The sequence below is a fragment of the Anser anser genome (assembly GCF_964211835.1).
Source record: "Anser anser genome assembly, chromosome: 4".
Taxonomy (NCBI): domain Eukaryota; kingdom Metazoa; phylum Chordata; class Aves; order Anseriformes; family Anatidae; genus Anser; species Anser anser.
Window position 1 is genome coordinate 34499907 of NC_139724.1, and position 24631 is coordinate 34524537.

At 39.5% G+C, this 24631-nt stretch overlaps 2 protein-coding genes across 6 annotated transcripts in view; one reads left to right on the forward strand and one right to left on the reverse strand.

Annotated features, from left to right (window-relative positions):
• DCLK2 (doublecortin like kinase 2) overlaps nucleotides 1-19882 on the reverse strand; it is an 86617-nt gene extending 66735 nt beyond the window's left edge. For 2 of the 5 annotated variants that reach the window (XR_014584457.1, XM_083836367.1), the window contains exons 1-2: nucleotides 19019-19880; nucleotides 6616-6950 (exon numbers count right to left, since the gene is read on the reverse strand). Coding sequence is in view for 4 of the 5 variants with exons in the window: in XM_083836367.1 (XP_083692493.1) it covers nucleotides 6616-6950; nucleotides 19019-19433 (750 nt within the window). In the remaining variant the exon portion in view is untranslated. Of the gene's footprint in view, nucleotides 1-6615; nucleotides 6951-10707; nucleotides 11158-19018 lie in introns of those variants that run through there. The other 3 variants (XM_083836365.1, XM_083836366.1, XM_083836368.1) reach the window with 3 other exon arrangements.
• Nucleotides 19883-19990: 108 nt separating this feature from the next.
• The window catches only part of IQCM (IQ motif containing M), a 191858-nt gene continuing 187217 nt past the window's right edge, over nucleotides 19991-24631 (forward strand). Inside the window, 1 exon segment of the mRNA XM_083836382.1 lies at nucleotides 19991-20337. The gene's annotated coding sequence lies outside the window, so the exon portion shown is untranslated.

Sequence of the window (24631 nt, forward strand, 5' to 3'; positions counted from 1 at the left end):
GGTCATTATTCCATCTAAGTGCTGGAAAGCTCTCTTCTTTTAAAAGTTGGCGTTTACTGCTTACTTTATTACCTTCCCTTCAAACTACTGTGTTTAAAGGTTCACTGCAAATTAATCAGGTAGTAATATTTTAAACATTAGAGACGAATATTCCATTTCCTCTCTGACAAATCGTGTCACGTCTCCTGACATGAACATGTTATGGAAGAGAACGTCATTTGTCTTAATAAATGGTAAAAATCTATAAGAAAATTTCATACTTTAAGATTTCAGTATTATTGCTTCAGTATACTTCAGAGATGCTGACCATCTGAATACCGCCAACCAAGCAGCAACTAGTACAACAGATCCATCAACCTGACAACCTGAAAGATCTTAAACGGAAAGTCTGTTTACAGACTGTTATGAACAGCAACAGAGAAAATTCAATCTTGAAACCCTTTCAAATGCAGTTGGTAAACAGCTTTACAATGTGAGGTGTAACAGGCTTATTAAAGGAAAGTTTGAATATTTAAATGTGGTAATCGAAGAACTGTTTACTAAAGTAAAATAGGGTAATTTAACTATGGGGAAAAAAAAATCCATGATCTCAAAGTAATAAGGGACATGTGACACAAATCCTAATCTGGCATATGACAGCTGCAGAATGAATTCAAAAGATTTTTACCAGACTAATTATCTGTTAATGGCTGGGCTCAGCGGGACACAACAAATTCCCAAGGTTTAGTTTCCAAGTCATGTGATTTGATCGTAGCATGGCAGATGGCAGACAATGACTGCATACCCTTCATTTATTCTAAGAGCTACACACGCCATTTCGGTAACCCAGTACTAAAATTATGGTAATCATACATCAGCAAATACACGTTTCTGCTGGTGACACCGCTATTCTTGCGGCCGTCGTTTCCCACACCGTGCAGCATGTCATTTTTATTAAGTGCCATCAGCTCTTGGAGCGCACAGACAAAAATTGAGAACCCAGTAGGATTTACCCTCTCTGTGGATCCAGAAAGACGCTGGCAAGTTGGATGTCAGTTTAACAGTACACACATTTGCTTTTATTTAAAGTATCAGCAGCTTTTTTCAGTTGCCGTCGTCTAATTTAGAAGCGCTGACTTCATATCAGAGTCTGATTTTGCATTCATTTTGATAAATATTCTGTTATTTCGACATCCCACCTCACTAACCTGTTAGTTTGATGGCAGTGGCTACTAGTGATTATATATCTAAACCTTACATCACTGAAAAAGACTAAATTCACCCCCAGTGGACCCTTGCCATTACATTCTCAGTAATGCTACACCACATCCCCAAAGCCAGAGTTATATCCCCCTGAGGGAGAGAAGAGGGGAAGGAAACATACATTCTCCATTTCATCTGTACTGTATTCTACATTATTGATTTCCAGAAAGTATGAATACTACACAGGTTCCTTGCCACCCTCCTATCCCCAAACAAATTCTAAAGACTTGAAAGCCAAATTTTTCAGTGCTAGACTGCAGCTATTCCAAATGGCATGACCTTAATTTTTTGCACATGCAACAAAGCTGAAGAGCTTTCTCAGCATGACTGTTCACCGCCAGTTTAAGACACTCTTGTTAGATGACTCACAAGATGTTCAAGTTTGTTGTTGGTTTGTTGTTTGTTTTTTTTTTTTTTTTTACTACTTTTTCTTTAACACCACAGGCATCATCATTTTGATATTTCCAAATAAAATCCTTACCCCTTTGCATTTTCATTGCTCCTCAAAATGGTAATGATCCTCTGACCACTGTGGCAAAAGCTGTAAATACTTTCTTGAGGTAAATCCTAAACCACACATCATCTACGTGTGGCCTTTGTGCTACTACATTAAATGAAATTGCTTTAGGACGCATTCCCCAACATGATTTGTAGGTGGAAAAAGGTCTCTATTTTCATATTTAGGGTATTTTTCAGATCCCTACATCTATGACAGAGCACAGTTCATTTCAGGTTAGTTTCAGATAACACTGCCTTCCATAAATAACCACAGATGGGAAAAATTGTATATCCATGGATGAAGGCCAAAATTATCTCCTCTGTTTGAGTACACCATTTCCTCCTTCCCTCTAGCAATAAATATCCACTGCTTCCAGTTCCGGGCCTTCCGACTGCAAGTCTGGACAAAAACACTGTGTAGCAGTGTCCATAGATGAACTCATTTCCTGTCATACAGGCTTCCACAACCTTAGGGCCTCTTTAATTCTTTTGTTTTTCTCATACTCATAAAATTTGTATCCTCCACCCAGCAGGCTTACATCTCTCACTGTTACTCTCTGAAACAATTGCACAAGCCCAGCTTCCCCCAAATCACCTTTCATTCCAAATGTTACCTGAAGTTTGCTACCACTGGGTTTGAATTTACTCTCCCTGTAAACCTTGCTTTATGAATTTTAATGGAAAATGCAGGTGCGTATACGTACACATCTTAATGCTTACTGGCATTCAGTTTTTTATTATTTTGTCTCCAGTTCAACAATTCTTCCAAAGCTGTGGACAGCCTTTAGTTAGAAAACACTCAGATAGAAGCAGAATTTTCAGGAACCGCAGAGACTATCAGACCCCATTTATCTACCACACAGAAAGGCAAACTAAACTCCAATTGCTCCTGAGTGATCTCTAACAAACCCATTCTTAAAGGAAAAAAATAAAAAAGACAGCAAAACTGTAACAAAAATCACCTCCTCATTAACCTGAATTCAACAGTGACTGTTTGCCATGGAGTTCCTCTAGATCTGATGAGCTTCAAGCCTTTACAATCTCCCTGCTGAACCTTTGTTTCAGTTTCTAGGAAGATCTGCCATCTCTGAGGGGTATCTTAACAGCTGCAGCTGGTCTATTCAAATTTCCAGTACAATACAAATACAAAATTCAGTTTACAGAAGCCATCATCTCTCTACTAAGAGCTTTCAAACCTGTCACTAGAAAATAAAAAACTGAGTATGATAAGTCTGATGAATTCTTCCAGCTGTAACATGTTTTCATTAATTTCCCATTTACTTTTAACAAGTCCTTTATAAAAATTGTTATCAGAAAATTAGGGAGCTTTAGGTTTCAAAGAGCGTCACCATCATACTTATGGCTCATCAGAAAAAAGTTTCAAAAAAAGGTATGTTTTATCTGCAGCATGTTCTCAATATTTTGGGAATGGAGTATAGAAGAGGTGGCTCATTCATCTCTTCAATCCTGTTACATATTTTCATACATACAATTGCAACACAAGGCAAGCTTGAGAAGTTACTATCTTCCTGAAGTGAAGATTTCATTTTCTTTTAGGTGACAATAATATATGCTTCAGAGCTCTGTACAGTTTTTGTGAGTTTCTCAAAGGAAATTCACCACCACTGTACTCTTAAACAATTAGTAGGTAAATTACCATTATATTGCTACCCTACACTTCACAATAATTTAAGCTTGTTTATCTTCATTTTGGAGATATGGAAGGGTTAACTTCCCAACTGCAGAAGCTGCAGTGTGACTGTCCTTGCTTCACAGTAGGGAAGTGACAGATTCCAGCAAGAACAGAGGGAAAAAAATGCAGCCAAGTAAGGAAAGCACTCTGGTCAGGCAAATACATTAGACGAACCTCAGTGTCAGAAGCACAAAGACTGGAATTGCAGAAGCCAGGCCGCAAAGTTAAAGCCTAGCTACTGAGAGGAGTATTTTTCCTTACACAAACCATCACAAAAGTCTTATCCATTAGAAATAATCCATTTCAAACACAAAGATAAACAGATTCCTTGTTAATGTTATAAAATCTTACAATTTAAAGCTAGATAATTGTCTGTCTTCATACAAAACAGTCAAAGAAAAGATTCAACACTGATATTATTCTCTGCTTTACTATTACCAAGGTCTTACTATACTAAAGATTAATGAAGTCAGATGGGTGTATAAAACTTACTCTATAGACATCCTTTCCATTGTACTGATCAAAATTAAAAACAAGATTTTTTCATAGATCACTGGTTTCGTGATTATTTCTTACTACCCACATTAAATACCTCAATGGAAGGCAAAATTGTCCCATATGTTAATGAGAGAACCTCACGTTCCCTAATAACCTAATAAAAGGATACAAATTTTATACATGCATGTTTTATACATTTGTATTTCAACATCAATTCCACATTAAACTGGACACACAACCTAAACCCATTGCCTCTCATAAAAGGGAAAAAAAATCTGTATTTCTTCAGAGATAAAAGAGGGGGAGCGGGCAGGGAGGGAACCCTGAGAATCACAACAGCTACATTTATAAGATGCAGCCATTTACAAAGTGCCTTTTTTTTTAATGGTTGCCTTTCAAGCTGTGCCAACAATAGGACGAATATAAAAGATCTGCCTCCCTAGCAGATTCAGAAGAATAAGCAATTACCACATTAGAGAAAATAGGCTCAGAAATTTCCACCGATTGGTAATTGGCAGCAAAGCAACTCTTTATTTGCCAAACCCCACAAAGACCTTGGGCACCAAACTCTACATATACCAGCAATGAAAAGAGAAAGAAAAAAAAAATCCCAACAGTGCTCAGCCTTTCACCTTGGGGAAAACAACAACAAAAACTTCCAGAAGTCTCTATCCTCCAAAAGAAGCAGAAGGAGGCTCTTATTATCAGGGTGTCTGAAGTCCTGGGTAGAAGACCTGTACCACACGATCCCCCCAAATCATAATTACATTGTGGTTGTGCAAGGAAAGGCTCCTTCCTGAAGCCTAGCTGGAAGAGCAAAAGTCCTTTCTTCCAAACATGTGTAGGTTTCCACATTTATGCACTGCCACTGCTGAAACATTTTACACAGAGATGAGTATTAAGGAGCAGCTACTCACAGTGTGAGTACTGCAGGCTGCTCACAGTGCAGGCTGCTCACAGTGAGAACTAGGGATTCCTCTATTCCGAGAAGACAGCCATCATCCACCATGGGTGACATTAATGTGTAAGCAACATATGTGAAATTTAATGTACAACTGCAAGTTAGTTAATTTTATTACTCCCTGATGCACCACTGCAGCTACCACATAAATGCAGATGGGTGAGTTTCCACGGTATCAACAATTCAATAGAAGAAGCAAATCTGAACTGAGACTCCAAATCTTAGCCTTTCCTGACTCTTCCCAAATCTTTTTTATCTACTTGCCTGAGAAAATTAAAATCTCCCTGTATGGGACAGTAACAGAAGAATTCATGCATAGAAGAGAATCATTTCTGTATTATAAATATACTCAAAGGTATCTTGTAATGAATTAAATTTAACATGACTAAATCACATTTCAGGACTTTTAAAAAGAAAAGCACATTCCTAGAAAAGATTCTCTTGTAACAAATTTCATTTAAAATAAAAATATTAGAACTAAAGAGCATATTATAGTGTCAGATATTGCAAATCAAGAGCCTCAGTGATGCATTTGCCTCACTATACTTAATACCAGAGAACAGAAGTAGTTCTTTCCAAGCGTTTGATTATAAAAGATGTATCCATAGCACACAGAACATAACTTGAGAAAGACCTCATGTTCAGATGACATGAATAAGTGCACTTTTTCTATGATACATTTGCTAACAACTTGCAACATAAAAATGTGTTCTTTGAAGCACATTATGAAAAGCTTGAGAATAAAAATTCCCAGCTCTCCTTATACAAAATCAAAACTTTTACAAGTAGTGCATGCAAACATACAGGTATGCAGATGTGCAAAAATACCTTCTGAATGAGCAAGGATCCTAATATTTAGTCAACAATACCGTAGCCCTGGTATCAGATATCAAACATGATCTACTTTGCAGCCTGTGCTGTTGAAGTCCTGCATGAGTGTCAAATAAAAGCATCAAGTATCGAAGTCCTGTGCCATGAAGAGATGAGCCATTCACTTGAATGATCAACAGCCAATGTATTACTGACACTTTTATCTGGTGCAGCACAATATTCTTTGGGTCTCTCCTCTGTATTTCTGTGTTACAATAAAAGATCTACTTTACCATTAATCTTGACAGCATGTTTTTGCAGTAGTAAACTAGAAGTAAAACCAAATTTCAAAGACATGAACGCTACCTCTGAAATACTTATTTCAGATAAAATTCTTGACCTTAGACCATCTCAGTTAGTATCTCCAGGATGACATTCCAATACCTTTGTTTCTTAAATACCAGTCTGTGGAAATGAAAGGGAAGGGGACAGCAGTATTTTTTTTTTCTATACCACTCAGCACTTCATAGTAGTCTGAAAATATGACCCTGCTTCTGAAAACACGCACGTATTTTAACAACTTTACTAAATTTACTTTCAAATGTTTCAAACTGTATTACTGAACGTAATCAAAAACGTATATAAAAAGGTAATACGTATATAAACGTATAATACGTATATAAACGTATATAAAAAGGTAATGTGGTAAATTTCTTTTGCAATATAGACAATCTTAAATTTTTATAGATGTTAATATTTGAATAGAAATTTCAAGAGTTACAGTTTACTTAATTGTCCTTATTCAGAAGGAGATAACACACATACAGTAACAAGAATTCAAGTTATGAAAACAAAGAAGCTTATTTAGATTAACTCATAATTAGTAGATGTTCACAGCAATTTATTCTCCTACCTGCTTTCCATCCAGCGTACAAAGTCTCTTGACTACACCCGAATCTAACTTAATGGCTTCTGTGATGTCAGTCAAGACCTGTTCGAAGGAGTGAGCAGTCTTCTTATTCAGCAGAATTCTCACAGCTTTTCGTGGTTTTACTCCACTCCTAATAACAGTCACCAATTTGGGTTTAATGAAATCTTTACTCTCCTTCACTTCACTCTTTGTGGATGTCAAAGATGTCAAGGATCGAGTAGACCCAGTCCTTATGTTCACGCACCAGTTTGGATTGACATTCTTGGTATAATCAACTTTGCGATATGGTTCATTGGATGCACATACATAACTCTCACCTGAAAAAAAATGACATTTTCTTAATTTAAGAGGTTTTACAGCTATTTTTGCCAATTAGAAAAGATAACAAATTTGTCAGAAGCAGTGGCTTCCCTGTATTTCAACTGCAGGTCGTTTTAACTAAAGGACAGTAAATTAGAAGAACTCTGTCCAAACAATAATCTCACAGAGTGGTGTCAACAGGTTTCAAAAGACTTCTGGTTAAGCAATAAAATGCAGTAAAGGATAACAAAGAGGTTGAAAATATTTCCCATTTCTTTTTGATCATAATTTCTGACTGCTAAGTCATTTTGCAAGTGATTAAATTACTTGAGCTCACAAGACATGACATTAAGATCATTCTCCTATAGCAAACATGTGGGTCCTTCCCCTATATATTCCTCAAATACATACTTAAACATATGTACACACACACACCCCTGTTTAATAATAGGTTATTTTAAAAGGAGCAAGTTTTAAGAGAACAAAATTCAAGCATCTCAAGATCCTTGTCCTGAAGCACACATCAGTTTACCAGAAGTATGTACATACTGCCTTTCTACCAAGGATACCCTGTTGAAATGGAGTCACTGCAACATTTTTAGACCAAGAGCACCTGTTGATGCCACAAATGAGACCAAGACTACAGGTGTAAGAAAGCGCAGACTTCCCCATTTTGATTTCTTTCCTAGTTCAAAGCCTGCTATCTCCTGAATAGGAGGAAAAGAGGTGAGAGAACATCATCAACAAAACACAGAACATGTTACTTATTACAGGCTAGTAATACGTATCCTTGCATCAAATTACCTAAAGAGAAACAACCATGATGTAGATCTAAGGAGTCTTACTACTTCTCTCCATCTTCTAACATAACACAAGGCTAGAGACACTCCAGCTTTCTGAAGAGGAAAGTTTTCTTTCCAAACTGCCACTAATTGTTTAGCACAACCCTTTTAATGTCTGCCAGCAATACGCAAACCATGACAAAGAACATCTTCAATTCTGAGTGTTTTGTGTTTTTTTTTTTTTAACCTACATCTTCAGGAGTTCACAAAATGACTTCTAAAGACTTTCTCAGAGAGGCAGATTATCGCAGATTATAAGCACTGAATGGTACAAGTGTTCCACGCTGGCCAGCACACCCTGCCTCTAGGCAGAAGTTTTTGAACTATTGTTTAAAAACCTTATACTGTTCTGCAAATAAAGCTACGTGCTCAAAGTTGCTACTGAAATAAAACAACCTATAACACACTGCAAAAAATCCTCCTATATATACACACACCACAAAAGGAGCAAAGAATGCAAACACAACCGTGGGACAGTAATGTCAAAGTTTTGAAATGTACACCTATGTCTAGATATACACTAGTGGGCTTTTAAACAACGCTTTTACTTTCAGATCTGTTGTTTGGAGAGCTGATCTTACTGAAAAGTTGTATAGTTTACTCTAAGAGCAAGATAGAAAACTACTTTCAGACCCCTTAAGAACTTCTGTAGTCTGAAAGATGTTTTCCCATCCCAATTACTGCTGTCTAATTTATCAAGTGTTTAGACCTTCTTGAAAGTTTACTTGCTGTATTTGAAAGAAAACAATGAAGTTGTTGTTCACTCAATGAATGAAGTTAAGTCAAGTTAACAAATGATTCTGTTCAAGAAAGTTTGGCAGCCAGTTCTGCTTCCACAAGCCTCTGGGATGGTTCTCCGCTGAGGTACAAGGAAACAATTTGGTGTGAGGTTTCACTGGTGCCACTGTCTTGCCTGTGTCCTTCGTCTTCACACATCCCCACCATTCCTCCTTCTATTCAAAGATCAAATGGTGCACAAAATGGGAACTGATATAGACAGACTCCTCCTCTTCTCCCCAGAAATGAGAAAGATAGACAGATAGATAGATAGATAGATAAATACATAAATAAGCTGCTTTCAGCCCACAAGCTCCTTGAATGGAATATCCATATATTCATGCACCTGCATACTCACACAGGCACTGCCCTACAGGTGGTGGGTGAACACAAAAAAAAACACCAATGCGCAGCTCAGGAAGAAGTGTGGTGGCCTAGAAGCTTACGTTGCCACAGAACCACATGCTAAGTTACAACAAGTCTGTAAGTAATCCGATTTAATCACTCTGGTTTTGAGCAAGACGTTGGATTGGATGACCTCCAGAGGTCTCTTCCAAACTGCATTACCCTACCATTCTAAATAGGTGGAGCGGTTCTTCCAGCAGCCTGAGCTTCCGGAGATATTTCTCTAGTCTATCCTGTTAGTGTGAAATAGCACTACATCCCTACACCCGCTAAGATTCGAAAGATTCCTGCTTATTTTCAGAATAATTTCTAATGAGCCATGAAGCTGTCTAGCTCTAAACACAGTGCTGGCAAATAAGAAGTATCTCAAAGAAGCTGATGGTTCTAATTCATGCCAATAGACTTATTAACATTATAACTGCTAAGGAATTACACAGACAACAGATGCAGTATGCCTTTGTTTTCCTTTAAGTCCCAAGATTTAATTTTTACAGACATCTATTTTTACTTTAAAGTCAGTTAACAGGAACAGCCTCTTCACTGTTGCTGATGTAGAATCACGATGCAAGTTGAGAACGGGATACCAGATTCTGAGTGACAGTGAATAATAATTGAATAATAAAAGAAAGCCTCAGAAATCATTTTATTCTCCTCTCTGTGACTAGTTTCTTGTGTGATATAGAACCCTCAGGATATGTTTTTCCAATATTACATGCTGAACTTTTTGTGGATACACCTAACAAGTGGCTTTGGGTTGTTTTGTGTTTGTTTCTTGCTGTCTTTTATATGAGTGTGTGTACCTGCAGATTTTTAAGATATTTAAGAATGCTAATTATTATTTCCTCATACAAAAAAAAAAAAAGAACAAAAAAGGTACCTTATCATTATTCAGGATACATAATACTAGGTATTCAACTTCGGAAAGTCCCTGACACCTCACTGTTGTATAAAAAAATGACAATATCCTGTGCATGAGGATATCTTTGTAAACACAGCAAGCGCCCCTAGCATCTCAAAAGTTTTCAAATAAGCTTCAATACATGAAGTCACCTATTAAGTCAGAGTAACTTCTGAAGTACAGACTGTAGAGCAGTGCATAAGGAGTTAAAGTGTAGCAATCAGTACCACAAAATACCTCAAAACTTGCCACCATGTTCAGAAACAAATCCTTTCAAACTAGAAAAGGATGAACATCCTCCATTAAAAAAAAAAAAAAATCCATCAAAAACACAAAACAGGATTCCTAACACCCAACAAAAAAGCAGTTATTATTAGAACAGGAAAGCAGGACCAGCCTTTTCCTGTAACACTCTGATTCAAAATAACACTGCACTTTCATCTCAGCAATCACTACGTATTGAAGGCTAAAAACAAAGTAAAACAAAACAAACAAAACCAAGAAACGCTTTCAAGATAATTCACATTTAAACCTCAGAGCTGAAGCTTTAAGTAACAATGCTGGAAAACAAAATGACAACTATTCAGAAACAGGATCTCCAATTCAAAATAAACTGTTACATGTAAGTAGTAGAGGTAGAGAATAAGAAGACTCTTTGCTAGATTTACCATAGAAGAATCTCAACAGGGTATTCTAATTTACAGACACATAACAGAGTATCTTCCTAATGCCGTCACCGAACATGACCTACAACCTGTCAAATCATATTTCAACACCCCTTTGAAAAGCAGAAATTGTCCTTTTATAAGATCTTCAGTCAGGACAGACTAAAAAAGATCTTTATTTACTTACAACAGTTGTGTAAAACATCCTCATTCCTACCAGTTCCTTTGCTTGAAGCATATTTAAAACAAAATTTCCTGATGATCTGAACTTCAATACCCATTTATTACAGATTTATTCTTATTATTTCTTATACATTAAGCAGGGGTCTTAGTTTCCTTCTTTAGATGAGAAAAATAGAAAGTGCTTTTAATTAAAAATAATGCAACACCTTAATAGAATGAATTTCAGATAACTTCTTTCAGCTGTATATAACCAAACCTCAATGGGAAGAACAAACTGTTTTAGTTTCTCAAAAAGCATATCTGGCAAAAACAGTTTCCTATAACTGGCAGATAGGGGAACAGACTAACTACTTGAGAATTGTAATGACCAATTTGTCATTTGTTATGTGTTTTAAATTCCATGCTTGCTTTCTTACATCAGTCATAAAAACTAAAATTAGTAATACAGGTTTTTACATGGAAAACGAATTTTACTACTACACCTGCAAGGCAGGCACATATGGCAGGATTAGAGAACATTAGAGAGGAAAACACATGAACTGAGTGACTTGCTTTGTTCGTAACTTAAAAGAGAAAGGATGTTTTTATTCCACTGCAGTTAGTATCTAATCTTCTAATGATTTCACCACAACCAGGACCTCAGCCATAGTTTCTAAGTTCTACTGAGAACCTTGCAAAGTAGCCAGAAAACCACCATAAATAGAACATAAGAAAGCACTTGTTATATTCTGCATGAAGACTAATTTTCTAGGAACTGACCATTCTAGGAATTAACCATTGACTTTGTTGGGTTCACACAGTATCCAACTGATTATTCAATAGAATAAAATATTTAAGGAGGAAAAAAATGGCAGGGGTGAGCTAAATCACAGCTATAAAGCTCACTACAGGAAACTTTCCTAGAGAATGGTATATTCAGAAAGCAAGCCTAAGAAAATCACCTGATGAGCAGGCATTCATTTTAGAATACTGTGCTATTAAATTGTTATTTTAGCCACCCTTCTAAGTACAAAATGTATTTGCATGCCTACTCGCAAGAAGCTCCACGTCATTTGTAAAAATGCGTCACGTTATATTTTTCAGATAGAGAAACCTGCAAGTGTAACGTTGCCTATAGTATTTGCCCACTGCTTGAACATAAAACCTGATTTTAAATCCGCTTGGAATTAATTTCAGTATAAATACACACTTCGGATAATCTTCACACACTCCCAGAAAATCGGTATTTGTAAGACGTAAAATACAGCACTGTTTTTTTGTTCATTTTTGGTTTGTTTTATTTAAACCAAATTGATTTCAAACATTGCTAAAAATGTAACACAGATTTACAGTTCAAATCACATATATAAATAAGTTTGCTGTTTCACTAACTGCCTTAAGTGAGACTTTCATGCCTCTAACCTAAATATATATCACCTCAATTACTAAAACAATCTTTTCTGAAGCTTCAGTGGCATTTTGAGCAAACTGTAGCTTTTAAAGTAATTTGTATGTCAACTTTCTAGGTCTGCTGGATTAACTCCACAGATAGGTATAAACAATATTTCAAATATTTTTATTACTGACTTGGATACAGTCACTTTTATGGTTTGAAGGCCGACTTTCCATTTGAAACCATCTTGAAATATTTTAAAGCTAATGCATATTAACCTTAACTGACACATGCTCATAGCAGTTGCACTACTGGAAATAAATAGCACGTCTTTGACTTAACATTAGCAGGAAACAGCCAGGTCCCTAGTTTTTCAACCAGATTGTGAAGTTAATCGCTAATATTAAAGAGGTGTTTGAAGGTAAAAATTTAAAATATGGACTAATGAAGTAGAAAGATCTATTAAGCAATATATACGTGTGTATTTTTTCTTTTTTAAAGAAAAAAGAAAGAAAAAAGGCAAGAATCAAATACACAGGTTACAGCTGGGGCTTTGAACCCAGACAAACTACTCTATAGCAGAAAGCTCAGCCAGACTGCAGAGCAGTTTTGGCAGAGGCATGAAACCTCCTTTTAAGTTGGCATCATAATTTCAGCAGAACATATGTGCCACCCATCCAACGCTTCATGACAGTACCCCTAGCAATCTAAAAGTGTCACTTCTTCAATGAAGAAATCCTGCTACCACCAAAAATTCCTCAAATGGGGCATATGATAACTCAAAAGGAATAACATCTGCTGACATTTTGAGTCACAATATGATCAACAAATGGATTAAGTTTACTTCTGTCTCTCTGTCTTATTAACACTAAAAAAAACAAAACAAAACAAAAAAAAAACACCAAACACAGATAGAAGACATGAAGTATTACCTCTGAGCAAGGAAACACTACCTGCCTCTTCATAATTTACCTGCACTGCTTTAGTAACCAGGTGCACTGCTATTCAAAAAGCAAGACCCACGTGTGTGTAGCATGTTTAAGTACCCGGTAGAAGGATTCCAGTTTCAGAGTGGACAGGCTAAACATAATATTCACCATTCCCCCACCACAGGAAAGACAGATGACTAACAGAATGGATTAAAAGAGAAAACAAGACTATATTGGTCAATCCAACTGACAAACAGCCACAGACCATTATTCGCCTAAATACTGTTTTGCCTACTTAAAAACTCATCCAGGAAAGTTTTCTTTTGCCATCTGTTTCTTCCACACTGTTATTCACAGGAAAGTTATCCAGCTCCTTTCAAAACATAAATGCAGGGATGAAGGAGTTAGGGTGTAAGTGAAATCTCCAAAATTCAGCCATGCAATTTTAGGTATGGATAGGAAAAGAGAGATGTATCTTGTCTTTTTTGTATCACAAGTGTACATCACTTACAAAAAATGCACAGTTTTGAGGAAACACAGCTGCCTTACAGCTTGAGGTTCTTCATGGCACAAGTTTTGTGAGTTGAAGCCAACTTCAAGGCATTTTAAAATATAGCCTAGAAACATTCAGACATGCTGTCTTTAAAAACAGTGTCTGCTAATGAATGACTTGCAGATATTTCGTTTTCTTTAGCATCAGGCTAACTAAAAAAAAAAAAGAGCATACTCCATTTAGCAGGGATTGTAAGGAGGAAATTAAGTATATAACGCTCAAAAGTGAAGACATCTGAAAAGCCTCTGAACAAGATTTTCTGGTTAGTGTTTTACAAGGTGTTAACTAGCACTATTGTCTTCTGAGAGTCACATAAAGCACCGCGTTTTAAATGACACACTGAATAACAGAAAATGGTATAGCTGACACAGGTAAAAATATCCCTACACAAAACAAACAAACAAACAACAAAAAAAAAACAACCAGCATTATTCTTCGTATTTTTAAAACATGTTCCACTTTGGAGCACATAGAACAGGGCAGGTTTCTGAGTACACTTCATATAACCATCCCACATCCTTCATCATGTTTTGGTGGAGCTCATCAATTTCAAGAGTGCCAAAAGTTGCTTGTTCACTATAATGCAACAGTTTTTAGGACTACTAACTTTCCAACTTAAGGATCATGGCAGAGCACCTTTTTGGTGTTCTGTGACACAAAGCTCAGCAGAACAATGTCTTCACGGCATGTATAAAAGGACTGATCTAAAAATAAAACTTTCGCTTTTATGAAGGACTAGACTTTATTTACATCTTTCTTTGCTTCCTTTCTCTCAAAGAACTTCCTTCCTCATCAGCTTCTTACAATTATGTCACTTTCATGTCACCTCCAGTAATCCTGTATGGGTCACCAGCATTCCTCATCTAGAGCATTTACGTTTCCCACAAACTGTTTAAAACCTGGTATGATGACCAAGAATTTTAGCAGATGACTAGCTGCTCCTAGGTCTCTTTTGACTTTACTTAGTCAGGAGGTTCAGAAGACAGCTTCCTACAAGCTTTCCCTGAATCACAGAGTGGTTGAGGTTGGAAGGTACCTCTGGTCCAACCCCTCATCTCAAGCTTTCTGCAGAGCTTTCAGAAGACAACTGGGTACTTGGTATCAACCCTAATACCATGTGCCTCCTCTACTGTAAGCAACTTTTCTCAGGTACGTTACACTTCTCCCCTCCCTGAAACTAGGATGTGCACAGTGGTGGGACTATTTTATTTTGTTTGGATGTAACAATTACATCAATATTTCACATCGACACCTCATTGCTGTAGGACTAGGGAACTACAGTGCTTTGAACATATAGTCTGAAACATAACTGCTTTTTTTTTTTTAAATCCTTTTATCCTTTCTTTTTACCCTTCTTTGTTAAATCTGCTACAGTTTTTCTGCCTTTGTTTAAAGCATTATAGCTTTTGTCTTTAGCACAGGAATGTAATCATATCTTTTGCAACAAGCAAAATTACAAACTGCCTAATTGCTGTTATCATCTGCTTGCCCTGACAAGAGGGAATATATTCTTGACCTAATATAACAGTGTACTAAAGAGAATCCCAGGTACTTAAGTAGGATTTTTAATTTTAATGTAACAATTTATGTTACTACATATTACATTTTATGTAATATAAAGTGAAATAATAACGATCTCAGGCAGAAGGTACTTGGATTGTTCCACGTTTGGTTTCAAAACATTCTTTGACCCTGTGGCAGAGCCCGTTTCCTTAAAGCAGCTCCTGCTCTGTGCTGCACATCCTAGCCATGCTTAAGGACTGCCTTGCTCAGAAGCTTTCAATCTCTCCCCAAACACTTTCTTACAGGTGCCTGCTGATTCCAACTGTGCAGACAAAACTACCAACATTTCAAAAGGACTGTATCAATTAAGCATTGTGAAGAAATAAACACTCTTTATCAGTGCTTCCTACCTAAAGAACTAGAAAAAGTCCCTATCACATAACAAATAGTGACTTTTTTTTTCCAGAAAGGAATCTATGGTTGCTTTCCTCTCCCAAAACCCAACAAAATCTCCCAACTTCGCAGCAGATCTTAACAACCAGGAGACTCCACGTTGTTCACCTCAAGACAATCAAAGCACAGGACAGCAAGACAAGGCATGACTGGTATCAATGTAAAACAGAAGCTTCAGCACTGATGAACTGCACAGGTCTTTCTACTACCATTGTGTTATGCTTTAGACAGCTTACATTTTTAAAGAAAACTGAAGGATTTAGACAAATGCTTAATTAGCTGATTTTGGTATAGAATAGAAATGAATTATTATTCCATTACTGCTATCCAAGACATAAAATTGCACAAGCAATCTACTACCCAAAAGTGAATGTAATGTCAATGTAACGTCACTGTAATGTCAGACAGTAGAGTTGTATAACAAAACTAGAAGAAATTCATAATATTCCCAAACTCCATCCCCTCTCTGGATCAGGAAGAGCATTAGAAGCCAACACTAAAGTTCTTCACTTGTCCCATTCTAAGAAAGCAATAGAAAGATGTCAAACTCATAATCCATAATGTTCATTAATGTAGGGGGCTAGAAATATAAATGAAATTTGCCTAAGATTGGGCCAACAGAACATGCTTTTTTGCCTGTTAGATCCAGTTAAGAAAAACAGTATGATTAAAATGGAGCTTGTTAGTTTTCAATAAAAATGTGACCAGATCACATTTATTACTGTGACTCAATCTGTAATATTTGAAATCTAGAATACATCTGTGCATTAGATATTTTTCCTTTTAGAATGGTAAACAGTAAAACAGACTGCCAAATACAACCAAATCCCCAAAAACATGCATCAGTGACTCAATTCACCAGTCTGGACTATTACAATATAGAATCTGATACTGCCAGCTTTTGTATTTGAGACAGACACTAACCTGCTAAACAGCTAACAGGCCTTAAAGAGCCGCTTGCACTGAGGCACATCAGTGGCCACAAGCAACACACATAGGCTCAAGTTGGGGAAGTTTAATACAGATCTTGCTGGCTTGGTAAGGGTGGCCAAGGATTCACCTTTTGCTCTCTTCAAAGAGCTACCACTAGTAAACCTGAACTGCTGTGATTCCATGTACCCTGTCAGTAACACTGATGATGTATAAGCAAACTCGCCAGATAATTAGGCATTGTGTCAAGTAGCCATGTTTGGTCTGGTGTTCAGCCAGTAGCTGGCATGTGTAACAACACTTTAACATTCCCTTCCTTTCTGAAAATTAAAAAGCAACACAACAAAACACCATTCAAAACTATTTCTGGTATTGCAGTTCAAGAGTTTGCATATTACCAATCTTCAAGTACATGTTAAAGAGCAAACATTCAAGCCTGCTATGCTGCAAAAAAGTGAACTGTAAAAAAAGAGAAAGCAAGCAAGAAACAAACAAACAAATCATCCTCTTCCAGGATCTCAAGAACAAAAAACAGCTGGCAAAGAACTCGGAGAATTTCAAGGAATGATGGATTCCCTATTTGTCTGCTTTCTTCCCAACACTGTATATGGCGATTAGACTTAAACTGGTAAAGTTTTTGGGGATGATAATCGGAGCACGTACTAATCCAATTATGATGCTACAGGATTATTTTAAGATTCCTGAGAGTTGTGTTGGTCATGGATAGATGACTAAGTAATTGGGACTCTTTTTTTCCCTTTTATTTTACACAGAAAGCATGTAAGTAGCATTTCAATTGTGACATTTGCTTTGCTTTATTCTTCCAGTGAAGAACAATGAAAAAGGTCACTCTTTCAATGTATCTGAAGAGACAGGAAGTCATTTTTTTGCTTTCAGTTATTAACTTAAGCAGAGTTGTGAGACTATAAACTGCATTTACACATCTGTTCAGCAAGTCATTCTTTTTTTTTTAAAGCCACGGAAGCTTAAGAATCATTCTTTCTGCAACATTTCAAAAGTTTCTCCAAGTTTTACTTCATCTCCTTTTCTTACCATCCCCACACCAGCTTCTTCCTTTTTTTTTTTTAAAGCTATTTTTAAATTAACCACTGGCTGTATCATGGAATACTTTTCTGGTTGATTTCACATTTATTTTACCACCACAGAGTCAGTATCTTACTTTGCAATCATTTCATGTTTTCTCTGTTTTGACCATGGAACTGCCTTATATTGCATCACGTGACAGGGAAAGTCCTCAGGCATTGTCACCGCCATGAAGTGCACTTTTCTACATTTTATTTTTTTTGAGTTGGACCTTCTCAATGAAGCAAATACCAAAGCCTCTCCCCTCTTGCATGATCTGGCATCGCTCGTCAACAGATTAAAGATCTGCAAATCAGCTACACCTGGCATATAGGCTCGCTGGCTGGAAGACTGCAGTGGTAGATACATGAGATACCTGAGGGGAAGCATCAAGTGCAAATTGGTTATGGGCCTTACATCGTGCACAACAGGACCTACACATTTGAAAAGATAATTTGTATAACGCTGAATTTAAATTCTATTTTAAAATATCACAAGAGAGCACTAGGGAAGTTGTCTTAACTAGAACATGCATGTATCTACTGAAAACTTGGCTTGTTGGGTACATGTGCCTGCAGAAGCTAAGCAAACCTATATGCCTACTTTGAGGTATCTTGTCACACTCCCAGATATGGTGCTCCAAATACACCTGAAATATTTTACTGCTTCGAACTTAAAAGAAGCTGTGACACAACAGGCTTGCAGACACAGTAAGTTTAGCTGAAAAAAAAACACTCAAATCTTATCTGCTCCTTGTCCCCGTAATTCTCATTGCATGCAAAGAAGAGGTGTACGTTTCACTCAGAAGTGGCACTATTGGCCCCATTTTGGAAAGTAGTCAAGTGCTGCTCTACTCACACTTGCAAGGTCTATGTAATCTCTACAGCTAAGTTCCATTATCAAAAACCACCGAGGGCCAACTCCAAAAAGCATTTGATTCTTTAGAATGCTTTTGGAAGTCAGAATAGGTAGTTAATTCCCTTTAAGAACACAGACTCTGGGTCACGTTTGAAAATGGGACTTCACACCAGCTTGTTTTAGCGAGTGGGAGGGTATAAACATCCCTTTTCACAGCACAGGGGCTTTCTGTGGGAAAGCTTAAGCCACCGTGAGGCATCAATGACAGCGTAGTAACAGCTAGGGAACTAAATTAAAACACTTCTCTCTCCCACAAACGGTGAAAACTGCAAGGCAGCCAAGAACTTCCCTGCGGATCTTGGAGACGAAAAGCGTCCCCGCTGCCTGCCCACCATCGTAGCCGGCCCCCCGCACGTCTCTGAGCCCCACTGAGGACACGAGGCCTGCCCCTGCCTCAGGGCCCCCTCGGCCCCCCAATTTCACCAAAGGGACCCCCTCAGCCCCCCAATTTCAGCAAGGGGACCCCCTCAGCTTCTTCAAGCGCCCACAGCCCACTGGGCCCCACGTCGCTTCTTGGGGTGCCTCACCACACCAGGGCAGGCCCACCCGTGCCCTGCTGCCACAGCCCCCTCACCTTCCACCAGCTCGTCCAGGCTGGTGAGCTTCTTGCTGCCGTCGATGGTGTAGATGGTGCGGACGCCCTGGGGCAGGTTCACGTTGTCCGACAGGGAGCGGGTGAGCTCGGCGAGGAGGGCGTCGAAGGAGCGGAAGCGGTCGGGGGAGATGGCGTACACCAAGCCCTTGAAGTACTTGTCCCCATTGCGGTAGAAGCGGGCTTTGCGGGCTTTCTTCTCCGAGCTGAGCGCCTGCAGGGTGCGCGTCCGGTAGAGGCTGCAGTGGGCGCTGTGCGCCGGGCTGGGGATCAGCCCGTTACCCCGCGGCCCCCCGCCGCCGCCCGAGCCCGAGCCGCCGCGGCGGGGCCCGGCGCGCTGCTGCCTCTTGTCCCGCTCCTCGAAGTGCTCCAGCTCGATGCTCCGGCTGCTCGCCATCGGGCTGCCGAGCCCTGCCCCCGCGCTCGCAAGGGCTCCGGCCGCCTAATTCAGCATCTCCCGCCGGGAGGGCTGCGGCCACCTGCCCCGCAGTCGCAGCCGCTGGCTCCGCCGCTCGCCGCCGCTCCCCTCGCACACAAAAGCATCCCTCACGCCTCGGCTCGGCGCCTCCCGGCGAACGGCGGCGCCGGGGAGGGAGGGAGCGAGCGCACGGCGGGGGGCGGGAGGCTCGGGGGAGCCCCGCGGCCGCGCCTCCGCGCCGTGCCCATATGCGGGCTCGCACAATGCGGAGGATGCCGGGCGCGCTGCTCCCCGCCTCGCTCAGCCCCTTCTCTGCCGGGGAACCGGGGGGGGGGGGGTTGACCGGGCCGCTCCCGGCCCCGCCACCGGCCGCCAGTCAGCGCGGGGAGCGCCTGGGTCCTCCGCGGGCAAGGGCGCTGCTCGCTCCCGCCGCGCGCAGAGAGCAACCGGCGGCCGCGGCCCCGGCGGGAGGAGCGAGCTGCGGCCCCGCTGCCGGCAGCCGCCGGGCCCTAGCGCCGGGCGGGCGGGAGCAGGGGCCGGGCTGCCCGGGGCCGGGGGCGGGCGAGCTGTCCGCCACAGCACCGGGACAGCCCCCGAGCGGGGCGAGAGTGACGAAGCCGATAGGGACGGGGGCTTTCCCGGGAGGCGAACGCGGTCCCGGGGGGCTGGTGTCCCTCAGGGCGCCGCTCTGCCCCGCAGAGGCGGTGGCACCGGCTGGCAGAGTCCTTCAAGGTGCTGCCGGCCCCTCAGGCGTGCCGGTGGGGCTGCCGATAGCCCCGGCCCTACTGTGACTCGGTCACTAGGCTGAAACTGCAGGCCGCTGGCTTTTCTGTGTGGGCCTCCCGCAGCGTATGTTCCCCAGGACAGAGAGCTCCACATCCCTGTAAGTTTTAGTAATAGGACTAAAAGGGATGCCCTCAAGTTGAGGCAGGGAGGTTTAGGTTGGAAATTGGGAGACATTTCTTCTCAGAAGGAGCAGTCAGGCATTGGAAGGGGTTGCCCAGGGAGGTGGTGGAGTCACCGTCCCTGGGGGCGTTTAAGGAAAAGTTGGACCTGGCGCTTAAGGACATGGTTTAGTGGGTGACGTTGGTGGTAGGGGGATGGTTGGACTAGGTGATCTTGGAGGTCTTTTCCAACCCTAACGATTCCCTTCTTTTGTTTGTGGATACCACCATGGCCTCCATTTACCTACCCACCAGGTTTCCTGCTCTCTTAGAGGAACCAAATCAGTGGTAACCTCCTCAAGCGGCTTTAGCCCACAGTTTCCCCACATGGCTTTTAAATGTTCCCTATGTCACTCAGGTCAAATTTACTATAGGTAGAAATGGCCTACAGATGCATCAAAATGGATGCAGGTTCAACTTTTATAAACATTTTCATTTAATTTTCAACTAATACTGAACATATTTTCTTGTCTTGACATAATGTGTATTTGAAAAAAACAAAAGGCACTTACAACTAGGTACGAGTTTTCACTTTTTTTTTTCGTGTCTTTCTCTTGCTTTGAGAAATTGCAGTTTTGGTACCTCATTACAGGTGGTTCCAAAGTCTGCTCTTTTGTCCAGGTCCCATAAAAACCTTTGTTCATTCTTTATACCACTAACTCAGTGTCAAAAGGAGGCACTCAATTTGATTCTTTGTGTTGCAAGTGTAGCTTCTGCACGTGGAGCTTTTCTATACATAAAGTAAATTGGGAACTGAAAGACATACAGGAGAGTTTATGAAAGTCCTTTTCACGCTTAGGACAGAACTTAGTTCAGCAGAGAGAGACGTTCTGCAAAGCTTAGATGTGGTTTTGTGTCGGTGCATAGTGGGAAAGATAAAAGATTTGGTTATCTTTTTGGTTTCGTTTTAGTAGTTTTTGAAAATAACTTGCCATATTTCCTATGGATATATTATCTTTCACTTCTCGTATTTTGAAATATCATTAACTTAAAGCACTATCTCACCATTATTGCTGGAATTATTACAGAGTGGATGGAATATCTAGTTACAATATTCCTAAAGACAATACAAGGAAAATGTCAGCAATTCTCACTTTTTCTTGAAGTATCACTTTCCATGATGCCTGGAAAGTTCCACAAGCAAAAGGAATTGATGAACCACAGAGCTAGATTATCCCCTTGTGGTAGAATCAACAGAAGGAACCGAAGGAGTTTTGTTACAGATGGAACTCAAATAGGCTACTGAGAGCAGAAATACAGGCCATGCCTAGAAACTACAAAAGTCAGTGAAAACTTCCTAGACTGCTTCTGATATGTGGTTTGTAGTTCTGTTTCCAGACAAAGTTAGAAAGTTCAAACTCATCTGACTAACTGCTCCAAAGTGGATTCGTGTCAGCTGTGAGGCTGCATTATTCCAAATACCATTTAATGGTACCACATTGCATGGGTATGTTTCACCTTTGTGGTTGCGGAACAAGTCAAATTAATCATTTTAAGCCTCAGCTGAATGTTATTTGGACAAACTTTTTTTTTTTTTCAATTTGCCCTAAGGCAGGCCACAAAAGCTCAGGGACATTTAACCTCCCCCCTCACACACCTTCTATCTCCTACCAGCTATTAACTAGAGCCCACACCTATCTCCTACCAGCTGTTAGCTATTGCCTACTATCTGTGGTACAATGCTTAACAGGGTGTAGAGGATTCATGCAGGCAAACATGTAAAGTATACTATAAATTACTGTATTAACTGTGGCTGTGACTGAATTTAGGTTAGAGAGTTCAGTGTCAGGACAAACAATTTACTGGTTTTGGGTTACTTTGCTGGGTGGTAGTATATGTCACTTGCAGGACTTGCTCTGACTTCTGCATGGGGGAGATGGGATGAGGGGGAAAAAAAAACTATTTACGGGGAGGTTGCAATTAGAGCTGTATGTATAACTGTCCAGGAAATGCCTGGTGACACCTGAAGCATGTTTCTACAACTTGTCTTCTTCCTCTTTGGTTCTCTGCAGATATTGTTTGTATTTTTAATAAGCTCTCTAACATCCGTGTGGGATTGGTGCTTCTATTCATAAATGTGCCTTTTCCTTGCCACCTCATTTCCCTTAAAGAGCTATCTGTAGTCTAACAGATGTTTTGAAAGAATTTCAGAGGTGAGGGACAAAACCCCAAAACAACTCAATTTGCTGCTTAGTTACATTTGCTTTTATGCATGAGAAAAGCAGTATGCATAATGCAATCTTACATGGAATTGTGCTATGCAGTCCCACTGTCTTCTTCCCACTCGATCTTCGCAAATAGGGTTCACAAAATAGCAGTTCACTTACAAGCATGCGATGTTACATGTATAATTTTACCTCGGTTATGAACCGACATCTCCTGACAACATAATGAGTTTATCATTCATTCTTGGGATATTCTTATTCTCAGAATAAATATACATTTCCCATTTGAAAACGAAGGAGCTTCCGGTTTTAATGTCCACCCAATTAATCAATTCTCCTTTCTGTTTTGCTCTTTTTTTCCCCCCCTTTTTTCCCCTGCTTTAATGAGATATTCATAACCAGTTTGTGGTTTAAATCTTTCCCTGCATCTAAAAGACCTCTTACCTGTTTTGTAACAAGCAACCCCCCATAGGAAAATGCTAAAAGAAAGTCAAGAACACTTTGCTGTCAGACACAATGTCTTTTCTTCTTGCCTAAACTCCTTAGTTTCCTGACTGGAATCGGTAGAATTCAAGTTATGTAGCGTACTTAACAGCTGAGTTATCAAAATCGAGTTCAGAAGTGTAGTTTACCATGTATAAGAATGTTAGAAGAACATTTATGTGTCTGGCCTTTGCATTCAGCTTGCTGCATTCACCTTGAAAATAATACATAATATTGCTAAAGAAGAAAAAAATTGTGTAAGCTTGGCATCTCAGCTCAAGATTCAAACGTTCCTTGAATAATTCAATAACAAAATGTTTATCTGTAGCACCAATGATGTCAAATTTCAGTATTTAAGCAACAAAATTGTTATTTGTAACCATTTATTTTCAACCAAGAATGTCAAAATTCTTTTAAAATATTCATTCAGTAAAGCCTTACAGCATCCCTGTGAGATGTTATGCCCTACTTCATAGATACATAAAATGGGAAACCAACAGTTTAAGGATATTGCCCAAGTAATAGAAAAGTCAGATTGGAACCAACAACCTTCTCTTCAACCCCATTCTTTTAATCTCAACAGTGTCTCTATGAATCCCATGCAGAATACAGTATTGCTTTTAAAATGGCAGATGCAAATGTAAGCAACTGTACAGAAACAAAGCATAAAAAGAAATAGAGCAGCACAGATAGAATAGGAAAAGATACTTTAGCTTGAATCAGTAATAATTCCCATATGCTGCATGTTTGTGTCAATGCTTGTTGATGAGTGGGAATGTCAGTCTGAGGCTCATTAAATATTGAATTATCTTAGTACATCTCAATGTACCATATTTAGAGAAATGTCCAAATCCAGTATCTGTAATACTTATCTGTATTCAGAAGATCTCAGAACTGTTCATGTTTCAACAGACTACATGCAAATGCCATACAGGGCTTCAGTTATATGTTAAAGGACGTTGTACACTAGCCAAAGGATTCCCTTGCCCTTAAATATATCTTGAATAATGTTATTTCTGAACATTCATTTAAGAGTCCTTAAAGGAGTAAAAAAACATATGAATAAAAGCTTTATAAAACTAATCTTGAACCCAAAACACAGAAATGTAGAGATGGAAAGATGCTCATGGTATGCTCTATTTCAATTTTCTGTACCCAGGAAGACTCAAATGCACTGAAACCATTCCCAGCAAACATTTGCATGTCCTGCTTTTAAAGACACTTCATGTGTGAGATTTCTTATCAACCAGTAATATGCTCAAAGGAACGATTTTCTTAATATTCAGTTATTTTCTCTTCCAGATTAGTGTTTTCCTATAGAACTTCTCTAGCACTTAGCGTTTATTCAGCAGAATCACTTTTGTCCCATTTTGCTGTCTTTGATAGAGGAATGGATAAGAGGAGAAGGATGCCACCTCCATCCAGAGCAGTACGAATGAAGTTGTAAAATTCTCAAAAGAAGTAAATACTTCATGTAGACCTAGTCTTTGTAATACCGTGAATGTCATGGAAGATAAAAGTTACCCTCCCAATAGACTCCTACTGAAGCCAGCTGGGATCTGGATCTTTTTGTGGTCCAGTAAAA